The sequence below is a fragment of the Python bivittatus genome, unplaced genomic scaffold, assembly GCF_059951505.1.
Source record: "Python bivittatus isolate LINGU-HERP-01145 unplaced genomic scaffold, Pbiv_v1 ctg000700_np1212, whole genome shotgun sequence".
Classification (NCBI taxonomy): Eukaryota; Metazoa; Chordata; class Lepidosauria; order Squamata; family Pythonidae; genus Python; species Python bivittatus.
Window position 1 is genome coordinate 38,878,373 of NW_028277098.1, and position 24,401 is coordinate 38,902,773.

General features: G+C 36.9%; 2 protein-coding genes across 6 annotated transcripts in view; one reads left to right on the plus strand and one right to left on the minus strand.

Annotated features, from left to right (window-relative positions):
* The window catches only part of ITGB3BP (integrin subunit beta 3 binding protein), a 43,050-nt gene extending 30,130 nt beyond the window's left edge, over positions 1-12,920 (plus strand). The window contains exons 8-10 of one of the 5 annotated variants that reach the window (XR_015798348.1): positions 6,987-7,040; positions 11,106-12,002; positions 12,336-12,920. Coding sequence is in view for 3 of the 5 variants with exons in the window: in XM_025170673.2 (XP_025026441.1) it covers positions 6,987-7,039 (53 nt within the window). In the remaining 2 variants the exon portion in view is untranslated. Of the gene's footprint in view, positions 1-6,986; positions 7,041-11,105 lie in introns of all 5 variants that reach the window. The other 4 variants (XR_003085383.2, XM_025170673.2, XM_088153315.1 and 1 more) reach the window with 4 other exon arrangements.
* Positions 12,309-24,401, minus strand: part of ALG6 (ALG6 alpha-1,3-glucosyltransferase) — a 36,892-nt gene continuing 24,799 nt past the window's right edge. The window contains exons 10-15 of the mRNA XM_088153316.1: positions 23,213-23,298; positions 22,782-22,866; positions 19,908-19,978; positions 19,379-19,447; positions 19,046-19,244; positions 12,309-18,495 (exon numbers count right to left, since the gene is read on the minus strand). Coding sequence (XP_088009442.1) covers positions 18,298-18,495; positions 19,046-19,244; positions 19,379-19,447; positions 19,908-19,978; positions 22,782-22,866; positions 23,213-23,298 — 708 coding nt within the window. The 3' untranslated portion in view covers positions 12,309-18,297. The remainder of the gene's footprint in view (positions 18,496-19,045; positions 19,245-19,378; positions 19,448-19,907; positions 19,979-22,781; positions 22,867-23,212; positions 23,299-24,401) is intronic.

Below are 24,401 nucleotides of genomic sequence, written 5' to 3' on the forward strand. Positions count from 1 at the left end.
TGAGTAATGGATATGAATTAGGAGCAAAACCTTAGACAAATACAAGGATATGGAAAAGAGCATGTGTGTTTTCTTTCACAAAGTTTGGTTAAAGGCTAGGAAGATAAGTGGCTTGTCTGTCCTCACAGGCAAAGAATGAAATGAGGACGGCTGACTCCCAATCTTGTGTCTTAAACTCAAGGCAATACTTCCTTTTTCCTGAGCTCCAAGTCATTTCGCATTTCTATTGATATCTGAAATCTCTGTAGCTCAGCAGTGTGTTCTTGCTGCCAGACAGGCAGCCACACATCTTGATCAAATAGATTAGTTTTCCCTTGTGGTTATGATTTAGTTTTTAAAAGAAACAGAATAAAGGACATTTCAGCAATGAAGACTTAGCTTGCTCGTGTCAGATGTGTTGAGTGGTGTTTTCTCATTCTTTTTTGTTAACATGTGCTGAACAGATAACATTCTTTCCTTGTTTTTTTCCCCATCTTTCTACATTCTTTTGTACATGCTTTGTGTCTGTATATAGAAATCTTCAAGGTAGACTTTTCAGTTCTTAATCAAAACATTACATTTAGTAAAAGTTATTGCTGTATAAAAATTTCTTTAAAGATAAGACCATCACAGTAGCAGTTTGTGCCTTAGCTTAGAATGGAGTATAGTTCATTAGAGAGCCGAGCTATATAAAGCAGGAATGAGCATGGCCCAAAGATTGAAAGCCTCTGGATGATATGTGTGGCCTGCTGAAGTTCTCATAACCTTTCTAGGTTCTAGGCAAGCCACTAATCAGTTGATTGCAAAAATCTAGAACCCCTTCAAAGGATGGTTTGGCTTGGCTTCTCTTTTCCTGCTTTTGCTACATCTCTATCACTAGTTGCTTTGCCGGGAGGAATGGGAAACCATGAGGGTTCTCATTTATTCACAACAGAAAGGACTAAAAATCCTTTCTCATTGCTGGCTTTTGTGTAAGGGTGTTCATGCTCTGTGATGTGCAAAGGCAGCCCCTAATATGTGATCAGGAAGCTGCTACAGCCTTCAGAGCCCCAAAGGTTGTTTATCCTTGGTATAAATCTTACATATACAGTGGTACCTTGGGTCACGAACTTAATTCATTCCACGACTCTGGTCGCGACCCGAATCAAATTTTCCCATAAGGTTCATTGTAAATACGGTTAATCCGTTCTGAACCATATGTATATTTTTTTTTAAACCACAAAAATATGACACAAAGTACAGTACGGTACAGTATGAAGAGAGAGAACACTAACCTTGCTTGAGGCGTGGAGGACAGAAAGGCGCGTGGGGAGGCGGTTATTGCTTGGAGGGAGAGTCCCTCTCCCTACAGGAAACCACGACCACGTGTCACGGCAGGGAAAATGGCCGCGGATCCTGTTCGTCACCCAATCCGGCGTTCATGAACGGAAGCAAAATTTTGCGAACGGTGCTGTTCGTGACCCGAATTGGTCGTGAACAGAAGCGTTCGTGACCCGAGGTACCACTGTAGTTGTAGACAGTAGTATACAGTCTTTATCTGATATTGAACAGAATGGTGAAAGGGTGATTAGGCAGTTAAATCTGAGTTAAGAGTTACTTTAGAGATTTCTCCTGGTCATTTTAGCCACCCACACCTGTTGGATCGCAGACCGAGTTACCACTGTGTCACTTTTACATGGATCACTTTATCTTGGGATGGTTACTTTTATTACTGGTATTCTTTTAATTTTCCTTTCTGTGATTATGCTTCTATTTTTCAGTATTTTCTTAATATTTATTGTGGGCCACTTTGAAGCTTTATTCAGAAAGATGTCCTTTTTCACTAAACAAAGAGCATAACATAAAAACTTTCCTTATTTTATAATTATAGCCAGGCTTCAAACCACAGCTGAAAAACTAGTTCAAATTGTGGCTTCCAGCTCTGAATTGTTTAGGTCAGGAGTGATGGAGAGAGAAATCATACAAGCTTTGAGGATAGTGCTATGTGTGAACTAAACTTCTTTTTTTTCCCCTCTCCTGATCATTGGGGAAAAAATCAAGCAAACATTTAGTAAGTATAGCATAGCTACAAGAGAAACACCCCCCCCCACTATATTATCTATGGATAATAATGAACTATTTTATAATTTCAGAAAAATCAGTCAAACTGGATACAGTCCTCAAATTCCAGTGAAGATAAAAGCAGATCAAAGGAGCTAGTTGAGGTTTTAAAATGTTAACATGATGGAATTCTTCTGGTCTTGAAATCAGTGGTTATTTTAAAAATTGGCCATTAGCTAATGAAAAGAACGAAGAACATAAGCAGTGGCCTGCTGGATTGTTCCCCTGGCCCATCTAGTCCAGCAGTCTGTTCTCACAGTGGCCAACCACCTCCACAAGGAAGCCCACTAGTCTCCCAGTAGATGACCTTCAGAGGCAGGAACACTTCATCAAGGCCAATAGCCATTGTTCTGCATGACTTCCATTAATTGGTCCAACTTTTTTTTAAATCAACCAACCTGGTACCCAGCACCACATCTCATGATAGTAAATTCCAAGTTTAATTATCAATACCGTAGTCTCCTCAAAACTTCCTTTCAATATGGTTACTAATTAACACAAGCACAAAACAAAATATTGACTTTTTTTGTGCTCAAGAACAGCTATTAATAATATGTTGAATTGAGATGATTTCTTCCATCTTGAATGCTAAAGGTCTATTTAACAAAAAAAAAACATCTGGAATTTAGCATGGTATATGAAATCGGTTGTGGAACACAAAAATTTTTTTTTAGATTTTAACATCATTAATTTTAACGACTGTAATGGGAGTAGGTTGATTTCAAAAAAGGTTGGACCAATTCATGGAAGTCATGCAGAACAATGGCTATTGGCCTTGATGAAGTGTCCCCATTACAGTAGTTAAATTAAATCTATTTTGCTGTCCTGATAAGAATGGGAGTGTTAAAAATAATTGTGCAAAGAAGGAAGGGGAACTGAAGAAGGAACATAGTCTTTTATTTTGCTTTTTACTTTTGGATGTGGTTTTCCATAATTATTTTTAATTAGTTACGTTCAGGGCATAGAACTTTGGACTATTATTTGGCTTGGTACCGATGGAATGTCACATTATCATCACATGGTGAGGCATGAAATTTATTTACTTTACATAAACAACCTCTACTTAAAACAACTTAATTCAGAACATTCCTTCATCAATGGACAGCATTATGTTGATCTTAGCATATCATTTTGTATTAGCAGCATAAAAAATAGCACCATTGTTTGCCCATGACTAGCATTTACAGTAAACAAAATGTTTTTTGAAGAAAATGTAAGCAAACTTGAGAGCAGCTGCCAGGAGATGAAATCTAGTTGTGTTGCTGCTGCCTAAAGCATGCTATGTATATGTGTAGGATGGGCGCTGCATATTTCCAAGGGGAATTTTTGTTTCAGCATTTGGAGGAGCGAATCCAAACACAATTAACCTTTATCCTGCTGAGTCCTGGACAGTACTTGAACACTTGGGGAGAGGCGTCTGTCTTGTGCCAGATAGAAAAAGCGGTACTTATTCACTGGGCAAATTCCAGTTGATTAGGAAACAAAAGTATCTGTTACCAATGTGTTTGTGGTGTCCAAGACAAAGCACCACAAACACATTGTGTTAAAAAAATGCCATGGGTCCATCTAGTTCAGGGCTACCTACATTAACTTGCCATGTTCTCCAGGCTTTGGCAGAAGTCTGTCCCAATCCTGTTTGAAGATGATGATGATGGATCTTTTTGATTGAAAACTAGGGTTATGGTTTCCTCTATTGTGTGGCAGTTCAAAGAAACTGCAATGGCTGTTGCAGCACAGGCAATGGATGGCACCACTGTGTTTAAAACAGCTTCAACTTCTGTTGTCTACTTTGTAATCTTTAATATTTAAAATGAGTATGGAGAGAAGAGATTCAGGACAGAAATGAGAGTTTTGAAGGCTGGATCACTCAACAGCTCATAGACTGCTGAAAGCTTGCATTGGCACTTTTTTAGTAGCATGCCCCATTCTGATATGCATTCATAGCTTCAGGGTTCCTTTCCTATGTTGGACAGAATGAACAGTTTTATCTCTTTATTAATGGTGGTATAAAACTAAGACACCTCTATTTGAGCTTGACTCCTAATGACTACATGGACACATCCATGCAGTTTTCTTATCAACAGTACAGAAGTGGTTTGCCTTTGTTTTCTACCAAGACGCTTGGTCAGTTTGTTTCCTTTCCCCACAACAGGTTATTGCCTGGAATTCTCTGGTGGCCTCCCATTCAGATACTCCCCAGGCCTGACCCTGCTTGACTTCCCAGTCCAGCCAAGGTCAGCCAGGTGCTGCATCAGCTGAGAAGTTTGGAATGCAGACTACAGGTCATAGCAAGCAGTTGCCTGATAAACTGTTATCTTCTCCATTTAAAAAGTATATTCTGAGCTTGCTGTGTAAGGGATTCAAAATAACATTGGCTGGAAATAATGGAAGTTGTAGTCCAGCACATCTGGCTCATGGAAAACTGGCTCATGGTAAATCACTGTGTAACTTAGTAAGACATTTTATAAATTTAGCCAAAATAAGAGGGGTTTGATGTTCTTGTTTAATGACCTTTCAGCATTTTATGCCTGTCTGTCAAAGATGGGTTTTTTTACACTTGCAAATCAAACTTGATTACCTATAAAATAATACCATTCACTGTGGCATTATCTTTGTTACAATATTTTTCTTAATACTTTTACAATTTTAATACATTCTTAGAGTCCAATCCTATGCATATATCCTCAAAAGCAATCCCTAGTATATTCAGTATGGCTAATACTGTGGTTTATTTCTCAGAAATACATTCCAATAGCACGCTGTAAGACAGAAACTTTGCATTGCAATCCCATACATGTCTACTCAGAGGTAAACTCCTTGGAGTTCAATAGGCTCTCAGAAAAGTGAGTGTACAATATTGTGGTCTTACTTCCCTTTGAAGACTGAACCACTCTTGAAACTATTTTGTAAAGAAACTAAGTTTGGGCTGTATTGATTTTCGTGTGGCATTTTTTGCTTTACCTGATATTTTAATCTGTCTAGCAGAGAAATGCTACTTAGTAGGAAGAAAAATGGTTAGTACTTCATTATTCTTTTGACCTCTGAATACTGTAGGATAATGCTTTTTTCATTGTATAAAAAATGATTGTCTTAATCTTTAGCATAGCAGTAGTTGAGATGTTAATTTTAAAATACAGCTTTCAGGGTATGTAGCATCATAGATTACAGTAATGTTAGCTATTTTGAAAGCAAACTATGTTTCAATAATGTTCTATACTTTGTAGATTAAATGTTATTCATCTGGTTGGCTGTGATACACATTTACATAAGATATATAACTGAGTGTCTTCAGATATATTCAAAACCAACTAGACAAATACTCCCAAACATACACTGACTTATCAAGTTGCATTCCTTATAGGCAAGCCTTCCAGCATTGCATCATGAACCTGGATCCAACTGTTGTACGTTCTCATTTGTTGTAATTTTTTTTCTTTCAGTGAGCTTTACAATAACACAGAAATATGAATATCAAGTGAAATGAAAATTTAAATTATAAATTTTTATCAGTACAGTGTACATGACTACAAACGCTCCAAAAGAATACCAGTTTCTTTTCTTTCAGACATGTAATGGTTATTTAAAATAAAACAGGGTGTGGGAAGGCACACTGGAGGCGATTAATAGCAATTACATTTAAAGAGGTGTAAATAACTTGCTATCCAGGCATTATAAATATCCAGGTGCTCTCTATGTGCTGATGACAACAAAATTGAAAAGAAAGTCGGTAATAATTCTGACTGGTTTTCTCTGCAGAAGATATTGATTATTTGTGTGTGGTGAGAGATTTGGAAAATTCAATTAAAGGAGTTGTGCAAAGGTTTCATAAATTTTCCTTGTACAGCGTGTACACAGACAATGTTGCGTATTAAATCAATGCAGCACTTCACAATATATTTTCTTTGAAACATAAAAATAAATAACATTTAAACAGTTCTGCTTACTACAGAAACAAGTTTTATTTTCTGTGAAGCATTTAGTCATGTGCTATCACTGACTCATACACATTTGCCAGCTGTAACAAATTTTATAGACATTTTCTCCAGAGACATAGTTCATGTACTATGAATTTTTAAATGAGCAAATGGTGAAGAGGAGATGTCAGCAATATAAAAATTGATCAGTTAAAAGATAAAAGCATAAGTAAAGAGATTTGTATGGTAGTCTTAATAGGTTTTATTAAATAAAAATACTATAAAAGAACCATAATGAATAGACTAAAGATTTTAAGTGTGCTTGAGGGTTATGGAGAAAAATTATTCTGGCACATTTAAGAAAAGAGGTTTTATATCAGCAGACAAGTGACCATTTTCCTGTATCCCTCTTCACTATCCACTTTGGAGTTGCGTGTGGCTTAAAATGCTCAAACTTTGCATGTGCTTGCAAAAAACAAAGCAAAAATCCAGAGTAAACTTTCAGAGAGTTTTGGTCTCTTGTGATATGGATGAGATTCTTATTGACTTCACCCAATAGATACAATTACCACTTGAAGTTGAATGTCCCGTATTATCTTTGAGAAGGTAATATCTTCCCACTATTTACCTTCTTGTGAGACAAAAAAATGGTGACTATAATAAAAACATGACAAAATGACTAATACAGAGTAAATGGAATGGATTAGGTTTGGGAGTGTTTTGGGCTTTTTTTTTTTTTAGGTTTTTAACCTTTTTTCAAGGTTATGGGACACCAGTAATCCTAAAAAAGTAAATATCTATTCTGGCCACTGCTGTTCAGATGAAAAATCTTCAGCCTTTACATTTATTTGAATTTAATTGTAAGTTATATTCTATAGTGGCCCATTGGAATCAGTAAATAAGTGGGAAGAACTGCAACCTAGATTGTGCTGTATTTTGTGTCTTAAGTGTGTTAAAACACCATGTTAAGCATAAGTTTTTCTTGTTCTGCAGAGAATCCCCAACCTGTCAATAGCTTTGAGTTCCTGAAATCTCTCATTGGCTAAGGTGAGGAGGCATTAATGCTTTAAAAATACAGTAAAGAAAATCATGTATTGGGAACTTTCTGAGGAATTATAGACTTCTGAGTGTTAAATTTTTAGTGTTAACAGTATTCGGGGAAAAACCTGTTTCAATGGTATTTATTTGATTGAATGTGGAATCAATGGAAAAACAACTCAAATGTGATCATAATTATTCTCTCTGCAAATTGGTGATTCTCTAATGCCCAAAATATTTCACAATAAAGATATTGTACTGCTTCAGATATGATGTAATCAAAAAAGCATTATTTAATCCAATTGTATATTCATAGGTTTTAATTCCATCTTTGCATTGTTCAAAGGGAATGCCATTTTTGTATGTGTTTGAATTTGTATGTGTAAATATTTGTTAGGATATTACTTCTAATTTTTTAAAATTTTGGATGGACATCAAAGTGAAGTTCCCAAGGATTTCAAACATTTTTTTTTCTGCCAAATTGGAGGGTTCTACATTTATGTGAGCGCTCAAGATGTACAGTTTGACATTTGTTTTCAGAAATGGATTTCATTCAGCTTTGATGAGATGGTCATATTTCAGAACAATGTTTGCTTTTGTAATTTTGTAAAATAATGTTGTGCTAGACAGTACTAATTAGAACAAACTTTCATGAAGTAACGTCCATTAAGTTGAATGTGGTTCCTTTCTGAGTCGGGATAATGTTGCATCCATTTAAGTATATAATATTTTCAGGGCCATACTTATCATTAAACAAAATTTACACACAATACCGAATCAGTATTGCATCATCCCAGGCTGATTAATATCTTGGAGTTTAATGTGGCAGCACTGTGCTTAAGCATCACTGAAAGGTGAGTGATTCTGAATTGCATAGTGGCCTACTCACCCTCTCATTCTGCAAAGCAAATATTGCTCCCTTATTTGTTACCCCTGCACCACCAGAAGAAGTGGGCTGCTGCTGGATATCTAACATGCCCCCACAAAAAAGTTAGCAGATGCACCATTTATCTCCACAAAAGAACAAGCAGAAGCAGCCCAGCCAAAATGTACTCTTTGCCTCAGATTTGAAAATTGTTTTCTATTTTTTTTTAAAGTTAAAAATCAGTTTGCACTGCAGCTGTGCTGCTTATAACTCTTGTATTAATAAATATAACTTTATTGAACAGTACAATAGTAAAAGAAAAACAACAAACAATACTGTCTTAGGTTGTTCAACTACCAAGAAAAATGCGTTCTGAAATGCTCAATGGATGAAAGAAGCATATATACTTAGAGCTGAATCAGCGAAAGTTGAGCAACAAAACAGTGCACCACAAAACAGGTTATTTGCTGCCAGTCCCAAAGCAATACAATTCTTCATCCTTGGCATTTTTAAATACAATCTGAAAGCTCAGCAGGACAGCACAAGAGCATGTACAAAGTGCATATATATACTAAACACTCAACAAGTTGACAGAGATTTGGCAATCTTAAAAATACCTTGAAGCCCAACATTAGTAGCATGCCAGAAGCTACACAGAATGTAGGTGTACACCAGATCTCAACAAATAAACCAAAACAGCATTAGTAACTTGTGTGAAATACAGTAATGCATGTATGAACACACAACACACACTTTTTGCATTACTTGCCTGCAAAATAAAACGCAGTATAGCACATAAGCATACAGGAACGTGTAGCTTGTTCATCCATATGTACTTTCCATGCAGAAGAGAATTTAAAAAAAAAAAAAGATTTCCCAAGCAGGCCAACAGGCGTTTGCAGCAGTCGTCTTCCATTTGGCCATGTGCTTAACTGTTGCTTTCCTCTCAACGCTCCCCTCCTCCATTATTCCATTCACTCTAAATCAGCAGTAGCAGATATGACTGCCCCTGCTGCTGTATCTCATCGGCTTCATGAGAAAAACTTTGGAAAAAGAAACTCAAACATAAGCCACAGAATAACAACCCAGACAGAGCCCTCAAAATGGTCAGAACATTTGAAACATTGTTCGAAACAGGTTTTGTTCAGATCAGCTCACCACAAATATATTTTATTGAAGCTACTATTTTGATATCAGAGCATTTTGCACATTCCTAACATGAATTAGACCAATGTACAGTGGGGCAAAAATGAATTTAGTCAGCCACCAATTGTGCAGGTTCTCCCACTTAAAAAGATGAGAGGCCTGTAATTTTCATCATAGGTATACCTCAACTATGAGAGACAAAATGGGGAAAAAATCCAGAAAATTACATTGTCTGATTTTTAAAGAATTTATTTGCAAATCATGGTGGAAAATAAGTATTTGGTCAATATCAAAAGTTCATCTCAATACTTTGTTATAGATCCTTTGTTGGCAATGACAGAGGTCAAATGTTTTCTGTAAGTCTTCGCAAGGTCTTCACACACTGTTGCTGGTATTTTGGTCCATTCCTCCATGCAGATCTCCTCTAGAGCAGTGATGTTTTGGGGCTGTCGCTGGGCAACATGGACTTTCAACTCCCTCCAAAGGTTTTCCATGGGGTTGAGATCTGGAGACTGGCTAGGCCACTCCAGGACCTTGAAATGCTTCTTATGAAGCCACTCCTTCGTTGCCCGGGCGGTGTGTTTGGGATCATTGTCATGCTGAAAGACCCAGCCACGTTTCATCTTCAATGCCCTTGCTGATGGAAGGAGGTGTTCACTCAAAATCTCACGATACATGGCCCCATTCATTCTTTCCTTTACACAGATCAGTGGTCCTGGTCCCTTTGCAGAAAAACAGCCCCAAAGCATGATGTTTCCACCCCCATGCTTCACAGTAGGTATGGTGTACTTTGGATGCAACTCAGCATTCTCTCTCCTCCAAACACAACGAGTTGAGTTTAGACCAAAACGTTCTACTTTGGTTTCATTTGACCATATGACATTCTCCCAATCCTCTTCTGGATCATCCAAATGCTCTCTAGCAAACTTCAGACGGGCCCAGACACATACTGGCTTAAGCAGGGGGACACATCTGGTACTGCAGGATTTGAGCCCCTGGCAGCATAGTGTGTTACTGATGGTAGCCTTTGTTACTTTGGTCCCAGCTCTCTGCAGGTCATTCACTAGGTCCCCCGTGTGGTTCTGGGATTTTTGCTCACTGTTCTTGTGATCATTTTGACCCCACAGGGTGAGATCTTGCATGGAGCCCCAGATCAAGGGAGATTATCAGTGGTCTGGTATGTCTTCCATTTTCTAATTATTGCTCCCACAGTTGATTTCTTCACACCAAGCTGCTTGCCTATTGCAGATTCAGTCTTCCCAGCCTGGTGCAGGTCTACAATTTTGTTTCTGGTGTCCTTCAACAGCTCTTTGGTCTTGGCCATAGTGAAGTTTGGAGTGTGACTGTTTGAGGTTGTGGACAGGGGTCTTTTATACTGATAACAAGGTCAAACAGGTGCCATTACTACAGGTAACGAGTGGAAGACAGAGGAGCCTCTTAAAGAAGTAGTTACAGGTCTGTGAGAGCCAGACATCTTGCTTGTTTGTAGGTGACCAAATACTTATTTTCCACCATGATTTGCAAATAAATTCTTTAAAAATCAGACAATGTGATTTTCTGGATTTTTTCCCCCATTTTGTCTCTCATAGTTGAGGTATACCTATGATGAAAATTACAGGCCTCTCTCATCTTTTTAAGTGGGAGAACTTGCACAATTGGTGGCTGACTAAATACTTTTTTGCCCCACTGTATCTCAGTATGACTTTCTCAGGTGAGTCAATGCCCTGCTGTGTGTGTTACCCAGATGAGTTAATGTCTACGAAACAGCATTCCCATTGGCTTTGAGAGATAGACAGTGGGCAAGTGACTGCCAGGGATCTGCCAATGAGCTAGCTCTCAGTTCCAGAAGAAATCCATAGAGGCAGTTTTGTCTCAGGAAGCATGGCTTAGCGGTGCCACTAAATCATGGAGTGTCACAATGTAACCTGCTCCAGAGAACAGTCTTGCTCAGGGTGCTGGTTAGCAGATAAGAGACAGAACCACAACAGTTGCTAGATCTAGTTAGATATGAGCACTGGTTGCCTAAAACTGAAGTGAGTCTATCTTCTCATCTTCTTGCTCAGGTAGTGCAGAAAAGAGTGTTCAATGTTACTATTCAAGCCAACAGATGAAATCTCTTTTCTCCTCGATGATATACCAAGCATGAGGATAGTATATGTGGGTCCACCAATGAGAATCCTAGATGGAGCAGGACCCTGTCTGCTGGAATGAAGTGGAGTATCTGCTGAGTGGCTCATGCAGCCATCTTCCTTTCTTCTTTCAAGGTCATGTCTGCAACCAGGAGTTTTCTTCACAGAGGAAGGGATTGTTAATATGATTATACTTCCTTTTGCTCTCAGATCGCACAGGCTAACACAAATGCTTGCTCATTACTGAAGAATTTCAGCTGGTATGTGGTTCAAGTATGAAGTGGGACTACTAAAGCTTTTTCATCCTTGGCAAGCAGCTTCTCCAGAGATAGCCAAAGTATTTTCCAATAAGAGAACAACGGGCATTTTTCTGGAGAAATATTGAAAATTCAGAAGGGTTCATAAACTTTGAAGCACCACTGTATACCTGACAACGATAGAGTTCCAGTAGATCGTGTGTTATCTGTTTCCTGACCTAGTCTATCTCAACGGGCTGACAGTTGACTCTGTGGCCCCCCAACAGCAGCAGCTGCAGATACAGTGAGAACATGAGTGCATGTTCTCACTGTATCTCATAACCTTTCAGTTTGTATTAGTCAGCAGACTGCATAATTACTAGAAAAATAACTTCCATTTATTGTAAAAAAAAAAAAAAAAAGTAATTTTCTGAAGTCACTGAAGAGACAAACTCAATACATGTGACATTTTTCATCTGTATATGTATGTATTATAGTAATTTATAATGCATGTTTCAGAATCCAGACTTTCCAACACTGAAGTGTTGTTGCTGGTTCTTAGTACCTGTAACTTGCCAATTACCAGAACAATTAAGTAAGAGCATTTATTTATTTATTTATTTATTTGCTACATAGACCAAATAATCAGCATGAAAATAACAGTATTGTATGAAACATTGTCATCTTTATTCTCTTGAAATATTAAGACATTTGGCTGTGCTCCCATTTTAAATCATAAACTAAAATAATAGCGAGCATTTGTATTGTAACTTATATACATTATCACACTTCAAGGAAAACAGGATATTTTATTTTCCATGGTTTGTGTGTGCTTGTATGTGTGTCTTTTAATTGTAAATGACAGTAGTAAACTGTGTAACATTGGTGCTATTTCCTGTTATTTTAACCTTTTTTTTAAAACCCACAGAGGCCTTATCTGATGAATAAGCTCGGTTGCAAGATTCTACAACTGCCTGATCCTACTTAAAAGGTTAAAAAAAACGCCTGTAAATCTATCTCTCCAGCAAATACCAGCTAAGGATTGCTCAGTCTACTAGGCAGGTGCACATCTAGATACAGTTTCTTGCATCTAATTTAAACTTTACAATCTGTACAACCAGTTAATCTCAATGTAAATAATACACTTTGCAATAGCTTTTTATGCAAATATGTAATGGCACAAATTGTATTCCTTTTGTATAGTTAAAAGTAAGAAAACTTGCTATATATTGGTAAAATGCTGCATTGAGCTTTTCACTACATTTAGGAAGAAGGACTACTCTCAGAGATGGATGCTATTTCCCAGGCCTTCAAACAAACTGCAAATTTCACAGTAATTATATGCTCCATGCTGTCTCTGATGGCCTGCCAATTTTACCACAAACAATGAAGATCCCTTGCCAACTTACAGCACATTGTTTATCTTATCAGCACACACAAATTCAAACAAATGTGTCATTTATCTTTGGATATAACCATTCATTTGCTAATAAAGACTTATGAGTTCCAAACATTATATTTGTAACTGCCATTTTAGCAATGTTGGCTTCCCAGTGAAGTTCAGTTTTTAATTGTTAGTATCTATTTTGTGTTGTTTGAACGTTAACTACTAAATACATTAAAACTCAGTCCTGTAAAAATTAAGTATTTTTGTGAAATAGTACCTGCAGGTATAAAAATGAATTAAACTAGTTCTAATATACAGGTCATATATACTTAATGTCCACTTGTTCAGTGACCAAAGTTACAGCGGCACTGAATGAGGGGTACTTACGATGGGTCCTCGTAGTTGCAGCCATCGCAACATCCCCACGGTCATGTGATTGCAATTCAGGTGCTTTGCAACCGGCTTGCAATTATGTGATCGCCATTTGCAACCTTCACTACCAGCTTCTGACAAGCAAAGTCAATGGGGAAGCTGGCAGGAGGTTGCAAATAGTGATCACATGACTGCAGGACATAGTGACCGCATCAGATTCACCGAACAACAGCAACTGGAACTGCCGTTGTAAGTTGGCATGGTCATGTGACATCGTGCCTTATGACTGCATCTCTTAGTGACAGAGTTCCCACTCCCAGTTACTGTTGGTAAGTGAGGACTACCCATATATGCATTGGGACTCACAAATAATTTCACATTTCAGTCTGCATATTAGAACAATATTTTTCAAGACAGATTATTTTGAATGAAAGCGAAGAAATTTTTTTTGCTTTATAAAAACATGCTTTTCCAAATTACTGATAGCTTAATAGTTTAAGTATAGCAGACTGGAAATTTGAAATTTACTATATTACGGTCTTTATTATGGTCTGTCTCTTACAAATAAGAGAAAGAAAATAGATTGCTACAGAAAACCTATTACCAACAATTATCATAAAACAATAGAGGAACACATCTAAGTCAAATGTTTTGTGTAGTTGTATAGCCTAATAAAGGTGTTTGGCAACCTGGAATGGGAGTGAAGAGTTAACATCTCTTTTAAAAAAATGAACATAACGTTTATCTGTATGACCCTCACATTTGGAAATAATTGGGAAGAGGAAAGCGCATCTCAGGATACCATATAAGGGACACCATAATATGATGTGTATCTCTAGAGCCAGAGAGGCAAAGTCGCTGAGGATAAGGAATTTCATGAAATCAGAAAAGCATTAAAACAAGCTTTACAAAAAGCCCATCTATACTTACTCAGGGTTGTAAATACACTGCAATAGAGGGCTTGTAGCAGTCTAACATTGGGTGATAAAATTCATGAGCATGGGTGAATGCTTTACCATTGATTTGGCCTCCATAAGGGTTAACCAGCCTATATATTCAGGAGAAAAGCCAAGACTACATAATTCCTCCATACAGGTTTGATACTGACATGATTGGTAGCTGTCTGCCAACCACAGAGATATCAGCCCTATAGGAGACTGGTGCTTTAAATTTGCATTTGCTCTTTGTACATAAACCATTCTTTATTGTAGCCCTTTTTCCCTTCATGCTGCAGCTGTTTATGCTTCTTGAACAGCCACTCATGACAAGGCACTATAGAAACAGCATAAAAGGAAAAAAAAAAAAACACCAACCAAAAAGTAGAAAGTGCCTTCTGCTTGTATAGACTATTCTGTACCATATTGGCATGGTTGGAGAAAGTCATCACCTGTATGACTTTTCAAGTTTCAAATTGTATGAATTAGTGTAGTTTAGTGTAGTGATTCTGGTGTTGGACTAGGAGTGGGTTCAAGTATGACCTCAGCCGTGAAAGTTCACTGAATAACCTTGGGCCAATCACACTCTCAGCTCAACCCATTTCACAAGGTGGTTGTAGGGAAAAATGGGAGGAGGCACATTGGGTTCCTGAGGAAAAGCAAGATATAAATCTGATAAATTATAACAAGAAAGTTTTATTTTAATACAGTAGCACTTTTATTTAATAATTTTTCAGTTACCAGTTGTTTTCATTTTGACATTTCAGTGTTAAGAAGATAGTTTTCTACTGAAATGTATGTATATCAAAATATGCACTGAAGGACGAGGTTGATCATAGTTTTAAAAGCAGGAAAGGGGGATTATTCATAAAAGGTAATTGCTAATCATTTATGACAACATAATTTCAAGGAGTTTAATGTATTACATCCTTTAAGTTGTGACAGAACTTTAGTATACATCATAGCTAACTCTAAATATGCTTAATTACAAGTTAAGTCTAACTGATTTTGGTGGAATTTACTTCCGTACAGGTTTCCAAAGGATTTCAACCTTAGTCTAGTAAAGCATCATGGTTACCAGTTCTAAGCTTTTCCCCTTTTCAATAATAGCTGGGTATGTTAAGAACCATTTCATTTTTCTACATAAGGTATATCAGATAACTCTCACTGTATTGAAGGCCATCAGAAGGACAAATACACATAAAACTAATGTTTTTCTATGCTGAAGAATACTTGCTGTTGATCTCTGATTACTGCATGAGGAAAAGGATAGAATAGGATAATAGATAATAGAAACATGACACTAGTACTTTGTCACCAAAAGTGCTTGCTGTGCACACTTTCCTACCCTGAAGAAATTAACCAAAATAAGTACTTGGGCAGAATGACGAGATTATCAATATATGCCCATCTACATACTCTTCTGAAGTACTATAACATGCATCCGCCTAAACTAAAAGCCTTTGTTTGTGGATAAAAACTAGGCAGCAAGGCAAGATCTGGGCTAGGCTCCTCTATGCTGTAGTCCAGCTTCCCAACTCAAACCTGGGGTCTGGCAATCCTTGGAATAGTGCTTGAATTGCTAGTACAGGCTGAGAATGGATCTGGGACATCAGTGAAAATCAGTCTTGCATGACTGGCCCATTTACATAAGGCATCCTTCATGGTGGATCATACAAATTTGCTTTAATTTAATGCATTTAAGTACACTTGATCTGTGGCAACTTTACTTTTAATAACAGGTATACTCATCATTGATGCCTCTGAGCAGGCTAAGTATCCAACATGCAGAAATCCAATTAAAAGAAAAATATCGATGTTACAATAATAAAAAAAACAAGCATATATACACATATCAATTAGATTAATCGAACACTCCAATGCTAGAGGAAATAACAAATTTCTCAACCCCCAAGGCTTTCTGGAACAACCAAGTTTTAACTGGTTTCCTAAAAAAACAATAGCATAGGTGCCACTTGGATACCCAGAGGAAATCTGTTCCACAGAAAGATGCCAGCCATCAAGAAGTCTTGGTTCCCTGATCCCTGTTAATTACCTTTCCTGAGAAAAGGAATAAAGAGAGCCCGCTGTATCAGATCTTACTGGATAGTCAATACTACTTGAGCCTCTGCATTCTGGACCAGTTTATAGCTTCTTTTCAAGGACACCCCATGAAGACCACATTGCAATAGTGCAAGCCAGAAGTGATTTTAGAAATTCTCCCACTCTAGGATGAGTCACAACTGGGGCACCAGATGGAGCTGTATAAGTGCCTTTCTAACCACGACTGGCACCCCTCATCAAACAGAGCTGTGAGTCAAGGAGGGTTCCCAAATTATGGGATAGTTCCATACAGGGGAGCGTGACCCTGCCCAGAACTAAAGAAGAAATTTCTCTGCAATTGGATAAATACTGAAACTAAAGCTATTTTGTCTTGCTGGAATTGAGGCTGTTCCTCCCCATCCAGTTCCTAGCAGTCTCCAGGCATCAGAATAACACTTTGATGACATCATCTATTTGGCCTGGGGTCAAGATATACAGTAAGTGGACTACCATGTGCAGACTGATGATACTTCACTCTGTGGCTTCATGCAGGTGTTAAACAGAGGTAGACCATCAAGCCCTACGGCACCATTAAAACAATATCTCCCTCCTACCACTACTAAATGAAACTAACCCTTTAGGAAGGAAGAGAACCACTGCAAATATGCATTTTCCGTTACTGTACCTCAACCCAGCCCCTAATCAGTTACCTGGTCACTTTTACCAATTAGAAATGCTAGGGATCCAGACTACAGGTGGTGGAGCTGATGTCAGAGAACCCTATCCATTTCCTCAGAACTTACAAGTTTACATACATCCGAGAATTATGATCTAAAGCCTAGGGCAAGCTAACAAACAAGCAAGCATACATACATACCTATACAATAAGAAAAAGGGAAGAGAAAGAGAGAATGATACCCAAGCTCAACTGAACATGGATCTTTGGCTAAGAAGATTTACTTACTTGCATCTCTATTGAGGATATGCATATATAACAGAAATGCAAAATTATTTTAAGTGTTCCATTAGTCAGAACTTGTAAGATAATAAAAAAAAATCAAAGAAACAATTTTTTTGTTAGAGCCTTGTATTCCAAAGACCCCTTCAATCAGCCACACCATGAAAAGTCAAGTCCATTACAAGAGGATTTACAAAACAACCTGATTTTGCAGCCTGATTTGAGCTTCTCTCAGTGATCTATTAATTAAGCATTCTTGTTTTAGTGCTGAACTGAGGTTCTCTTTCTCTCTCAGTCTACTGAAGGACAAAGGCCTCTTCATTAAAGGCTATGGACCATACTCTACATAATCTACCGTGCTAGTCCAGCACACTGGTAGATAGATGTTTTTCAGCTTTCCAAAGGAAGAGAAAGCGTGACTGGCCCAAAATTACCCAACCAGCTTCTGGGCCTAAGGGAGGACTAGAACCCAGGTTTCCTACTCCTAATCCAACATCTGAACCATCATGACACTATCCTGATGTGTGTGTGTGTGTGTGTAGATCTCCAGGTTTACGTGTTGATATATGAAAAATATTAGCCATAACTCTTGTTAGGGCCTTCAAATACTACAGAGGTTAATACTGAAATGAGACTGTCAGGAAAGCATGAACCATGACACTGAATCATGATTACTAACTTTGATGATTTTAAGCATGTAATAGAGAGGATACTGAAATTTAGTATAAGGAAGTTTATTGTATGTAATCAAATATACTGTAAGAGACAGCATTTAGTAGCAATAGTCATGAGTGATTACTGTAACATACAATCAGTAACTTCAACATGTTTTATTTTGGGAAGTTCATTAAACCAATTCACTCATAACATTATTAAATTATTTGGGTGTTATATCTGTTTAAAATAAACTCGCACAGATTGCTAAGATGCTTCTTATTTTCAAGATTTATTTTGAATGAGTTGTCAAGTGTTCTGCCTCTTTTTTACTGCGCAGAAAAGCGCAGTAAGCACAAATCTCTTGTGAAACAGCACATATTGACATGTAAATATTTTCATCTGGGTTTTCTTAGAAAATACATGAAATTACAAAAAAAAATTACACTCCATTATAGAACACTTTAAGACAAAGGTCTATGGAAATATTAATGGTGTGCCCCCAATAAGAGCCATTAGTTTTCCAAGCTGGCACTTCTAACTAACTTATTTTTTTCTGGTTTCGGCCATCTTTTGATTCCCACATTGCAATGATGTTAAAATACAGTAAGAAAAAGAGAAAGTGCAAGCAGGATACAACAGAGACAGCTAGTGGAAATAAATCTGGGAGTCGCTTTGGAGGTTCCATCGTAGCGCTGATCAGAGTCAGGATGCCCATCAGAGTTACTGAAATGAAGAACTGAATGTTGGGGTAGGAGAAGAGAAAAGACATTATGGTTACCACTATTTTACAATGCCCAATTAGTGGTTTCATTGCTTAGGTGTCGTTTTTATCATCCTTACATAAGATATTTCAATGAATTCAGTGTCTCTGCAGCACAACATCACATTTACCAGTTGCCAAGGTTGGTGCCAATAAAATAACATTAAATGTACGAATTTTTCAAGTAAAAAAAAAAAATCCTAATATTGCTAATGTATATAAAGTGCTCACTGCATTAGGAACGCGCTAGTGCACAGGGATGAAGGAGTCCATTTTATCAGTCACCTTGAAGGATTATGATTATAAGCTGCTAGATGCTGCCCAGAAGTGATACTGAAAAGATACATGTTCTAGCAATTCTTCGTTAACAGCATTTCTATACAATGGAATTCAACAGGGCAACTGGGAAGTTTGTCAAATCTATTTGGTGGTTTATGCTTTGGTAAGAAACATAAACAAATGCAAAACACAAATATACTCTTGGTAAAATTAGTGCACATAATATATTTTTGTAACAGTTACTTACTAAACTCTTCATAACTTTTGAAAATGTCTTAAACCAAGGAATGTATCTTCTTATGGAAGTGGAAAGTCTTTTTAGCTGCAGATCTTCTTCAGATGTTTTTTCAAATATTGAAAAAGAAGTTGTACACACCATGAGAAAAGCCAACATTGTTACAGTGTAAGACAAAAGAAGGCCATCCTTTAATAGAAGGGGAAGCATGCTGTAAAGGGAAACATGAATTACTGTGAATTCTAGCAATGTTATACAACCAAAAAAAAAATTACAATGTAAAATAAATCTTAAAATGTCTTCTCAAAGTATGAAGAATTGTTTAGACATAACATTCAAACTCACCTGAAAGTTGAAACTAGAAGGAACCATGTAGACATAAAAGGAATTTCATGTATAACTAAGCAGACTGGTCTAAGGAGAAAACAGAAATATAAGCACAAAAGCATTGTTTAAGAAATGTAATAATTTCAGCTGCTGCTCACACTTCCCATTTATTATATAATAAAAAGAATAAAATGAATAACACTGAAGTCTGCATCTTTCTATGGGGATAAGCAATTCTCCAACTCTCCCTTGACAGCTCTGCAATACAAGAATCTGGCTGCATGGTCACTGCTGATCAGCTACAGCTTCAATGCACACTCAGTATTCTGTGAAGTAAGAAAAGTCTATGATTTCACATTCCTGATTCTATCAGAATGGGAGAGCAGAAATTCACATAGACACACAGCTCACAGACTATAAAAATTTATTAGTCCTTGTGTAGGAGCTTGAGCCTTATTCTAGAACCTCTTTGTCAGCACTACAGTTTACACACACATATTTCCAGGTACCATTGTGAAGTGTTATAAAGGTATAAAATACTACTTACATTGAAACAAGAAGAATAGATTTTTCATGCACTTGGAATGAGAAGAGAAAGAAAGACAATGCACAGCAAACCTTTGAGAAAGGAAGTTAACAATGTTAAATGCTAGACAACAAGATCTGCTTTTACTTTTATTGACAGGTCTATGTAGAGGATTTTTGTGCTATTCGTCAATCGTGGCCAAACAGTATTCAAAACTGTTTTATGCTAAATCTAAGTACATTTCAGAAATCAGACAACAGAATCAAGACTATTCTGAAGTAAGTATTGTACAGTATATGCCATTACTGTATATACAAAAATCTCAAAGAAAGTAATGCCATTTTAAAAAGCATGAAATGTGAAATCTATTATTGGCTTCACTTGGTGATTACATGGTTAGCCTGAAACTTAGTTTAAACTGAAGTTCTTAACATACGTTACAAAAAAATACTTGTATCCTTCAATGACACACTTAAACATATAGAAGGCTGAAGTGTTACTAGTTTTTAAAAATATTATTTCAGGATTTCAATAAGCGATATTTTAGTACATGGTGAATTCTGCACTTTTATCACCAAAGCTTTTATTTATATCATAAAATATGACTACTTGGCCAAGTAATAAAGATAATAAAAATAATAGATAATTATATAATAATAATAGATAAAAGATAATAAAAAGCTTTAAATTAGTAGCATATACTCCTGGATGCCTTTATTATCTGATTGGCTGTTGATGAGAATTCCTAGCATGAGCCATCAGCCAGGCGACTCACCAGTGCATCTAAACTAATCAGCACAACAGACAAATAACTGATGTACAAACTAACCAATCTAGACAAATTGATATGGTAGCCCTCTACTTTCCCTCTCTGATCTGAAATATAGTATTAGAAATTTGGCTGAGATTTTATGGTCAGTTTTAATGGCATTTTAGCTTTTGAGTGTTCTGCTATATGATGGAGGTAGGTAGCTGCCCCATGTCAAGGACCACTAACAGGATATGGGCCTATCATTTGACCATGTTATTCATTACCCAACTTTACTGTTCAATAAGATATCATTGGGAATGAGGTTTTCCTTGGATTATGTACGATATCCAGGGACGTGATAAATAGACTCCTGTAGTAATGTCTATGGAGGTGAATATCTCCTAACTTTTTGTGCAAGTAGATGATGACAGATTAGGGACCATAGTTGAAGATCCATAAAGAGTTGATAGAAAAATATCTAGCTCCAATAAAAGAGAATATATGTAGCTCAGGGTTGAACTGTGGAGTCCTTGGTGCTCTCTGAGCTTGGCTGTCTGCTTGCAGACGTTTCATTACCCAACTAGGTAACATCATCAGTGCCAAGGACTCCACAAATTGTTAGCTATTAAGCTCTCATAAAATGCATTCTAGGATACTAAAAGAACTTGCTGAAGTGCTTTCAGAATATCTTTAAAACAAAACACAAATCTTTAAAAATGGACAAGATACCATAAGATGGGAGACAAAGCATTATAAAAGATAGATTTGGAATATTTTCCTAACTCAGGATTCTCTGCACAAAATAACCAGTAAGATCCCTTCTACTTTATGATGATTCCCAACAATACAATACAGTTTGTACCTTCACTAAATAAATATTTCATCCCAACTTGTTTTTACCAATTTTACTTCATATTTTGCTTTAATAATGGAAAATTAAAGGAACTGTTGGTGAAAGAAAGGAATAAAATATGGAGTTTTAAGTTACCTCTGACAGCCTCCTTTCGGAGGAAGTATGATATAAAATAATAAACATAATAACAACAGAGAGACATTCCCTATGCCAAAGGCTGAAGGACTACAATTATTAGGAATGCTTCATTGAAGAAATGGTGAAGATACTCAATTCCCTAGACAATATTCAATAGTGGAAGACTAGTTAAAGAACTTTCTAGACAAAGCTGTAAATTAAACAAGGTAGATAATGCATGCAGAACATGGCTTCTACCAGCTGTAGCCATAAGAATAATCTATATTCTCATATTTATTTATTAGATTTAATCCAGCCTGTCATCCAAGAGCTCAGGGCAGTGTGCATAGTGCTCCCTCCCCCTATTTTTCCCGACAACAAAATCTCTGTTAGGTAGGCCAAGGTAAGGGCAATTGATTGATCCAAAGTCACTCAGTGAGCTTCCATGGCTGAGGACAGACTAGAAACTTGATCTCCTAGTCCAACTCCTTAACCACTATACTACACTGGCTCTCTACATTTTCTATTGTGTAACAAAATAATGCGAATATTTGGGTGTGTATTTCTGTTCTCTCCTTGCGCTGTATCTGTGTGTATGCGTGCACTGGGAAGCTCTGGATTACATGGCCAAGAGGGAGGGGGCTTAGACTGGAACAGTCAGTAGCATTTCAGGCCATTGCCCAGCTATCTCTTCCACAGGATTGGACTGGATACATTTTTCAGGATTTTTTTTTCTCTCCAGCCTTCAGATAGGTCCAGCCCATTTTTTAATTTGATCCTTTTGCTGAATTCTCCCCACTACTCCACATTTGGTTTGTTCTATTCAGTTTTTAAAGAGTTATCCTGCTGATGGACAGACAGAATCCCAGGCTCCTTTACATAATTTCTTCAACTTTGGAAATAATAAATAAGTTAGAGAAAGCGCACAGTGTGTCCAACCCCTTAGTCTCCATGCTAGATCACACAATCAGGTAGAAGCAGGAAGGAGGGTTAAGAATGGAACAGTCAGCAGCATTTTGCCCAACTGACACTCTTATAGGGATTCACTGGCGGGAATTGTCCTTCCTCACTTCTCCACATCCCTAATAATAGAGATAAATGGAAGAACAGAGACTATTATGTTATTACAAAACTATGAATTTTTATATTTAAATATGTGTTATCATACACTTACCAAGCCATATTTGAATCCTCTGAGAGAAGGTTGCAGAGTCAGTTTTATGCAACTGGGAAGTACGGTCAGGAATGTTAAAGCAAAACTAAAAATAAAGTAATAATTTCATCACATTACAACTGTTGATTTCAATAACTGGATTAACCCTAAATCAAGAATCAGATGAGCATTGTTTAAGAACACCTTGGTATTGCTCAGTTTTTATAGTTATTGAAGAGAAATAAATAAGAGAAATAAATAAGAAATAAGATTCCTTATAAAATCGCAAATTAATAAACCAACAAGCAGAGAACAGCACCACAAAATGTTAAAATAATCACTTTTTTATTAAGGTTGTTTAACTAGTATCAAAACTGTAAATTATTTATGTTCTTTGAAATACATCTTCTGCCAAAACCATAATATAAAGCTGCTTGAGGAATTTTACATACCTTAATTTAAGTTGTATTTCTGTTGTCAGGAATGTCTTTATTTTGAAAAGGACGCTTATAGTGCACCAAATATTGGCTACTTTATCCTGTAAATACATTTAACATATTATATTCATTTGAAGGTAGAGATGTGCATAATTTTATATACATGGAATGGCAGAGACCATTTGCATGAAATTAAGTGCATATGTGTGCTCTTGTCACAAAATCATGGATTTTTGAGGAGACCACAGGCTATGGATACTATACAACTACCTATAACTAGGCATTATCGATACTTTAAAAAAGAAACATGAAGCATTTTTCCAAATGTGAAGCCACGCTATATTCTGCCACATTCTCTTACTAGTACATATTTAGCTCCGCTTGCTAGCTGCCAGCAATGACAGAGTTAACCCCTAATAAATCAAGAAGTCTAAAGACATTAGCAGTTGTGCTAGGATCACTTTCCAAATTAAATTTGTAACCACACAGCTAGCATGCTCATGAAACTCATCCCTAAACAGCTGCTTGAATCACAGCTGTGTAGACATAACAGCAGAAGAGCTACTACAAACAACTGAACAATCTCCTTGTTCTCTTGCAAGAATACAGAACGCACCCTGCAAATTTGCTGAAGGTGACAAGTGCTTGGCAGCACCCACTGGCATATAAGGTGCCGGCTTAATGGCCAGTGAAGTTTTACAACTATCAGCATTTGAAGACATCTCTGTAAATGGGAATCCATTCAAAGAACCTGTCATAAGCAACCCAGTATAAACTTACTGTGGATTGCTTAGGTAGACAGTTTCTTAGTTTATCCAGATTAATATCCCAATCAGCCACTCTGCCAGCTCTAAAAATTTTTCAGCCTACACTGAATAAATTGTGTGAAGTTTTTAAATCACGTAGATCCATTTCATTAAAATCTACAGTGTGTTTCTTTTGTTTTTAAAGCATAACGTGAGATTAACAGCCAGGAAAACAAACTGGTTGACAGTTCTTTGGTTTATGGATTTCTATTCTTCATGTAACATTTCTATTTCGATTTCATCGTGTAACATTTCAGTCAGTGTATAACTGGGGGATAAGATCTTAAGAGTTAAATGTGCCAGCACCACTGCTATGCTTCTTAATGGTTTTCAGATGTAAGTCTGCTGCAAACTGTATCACTATTCCTCTGTCTGGTGCAAACAAATTAATAAATGTC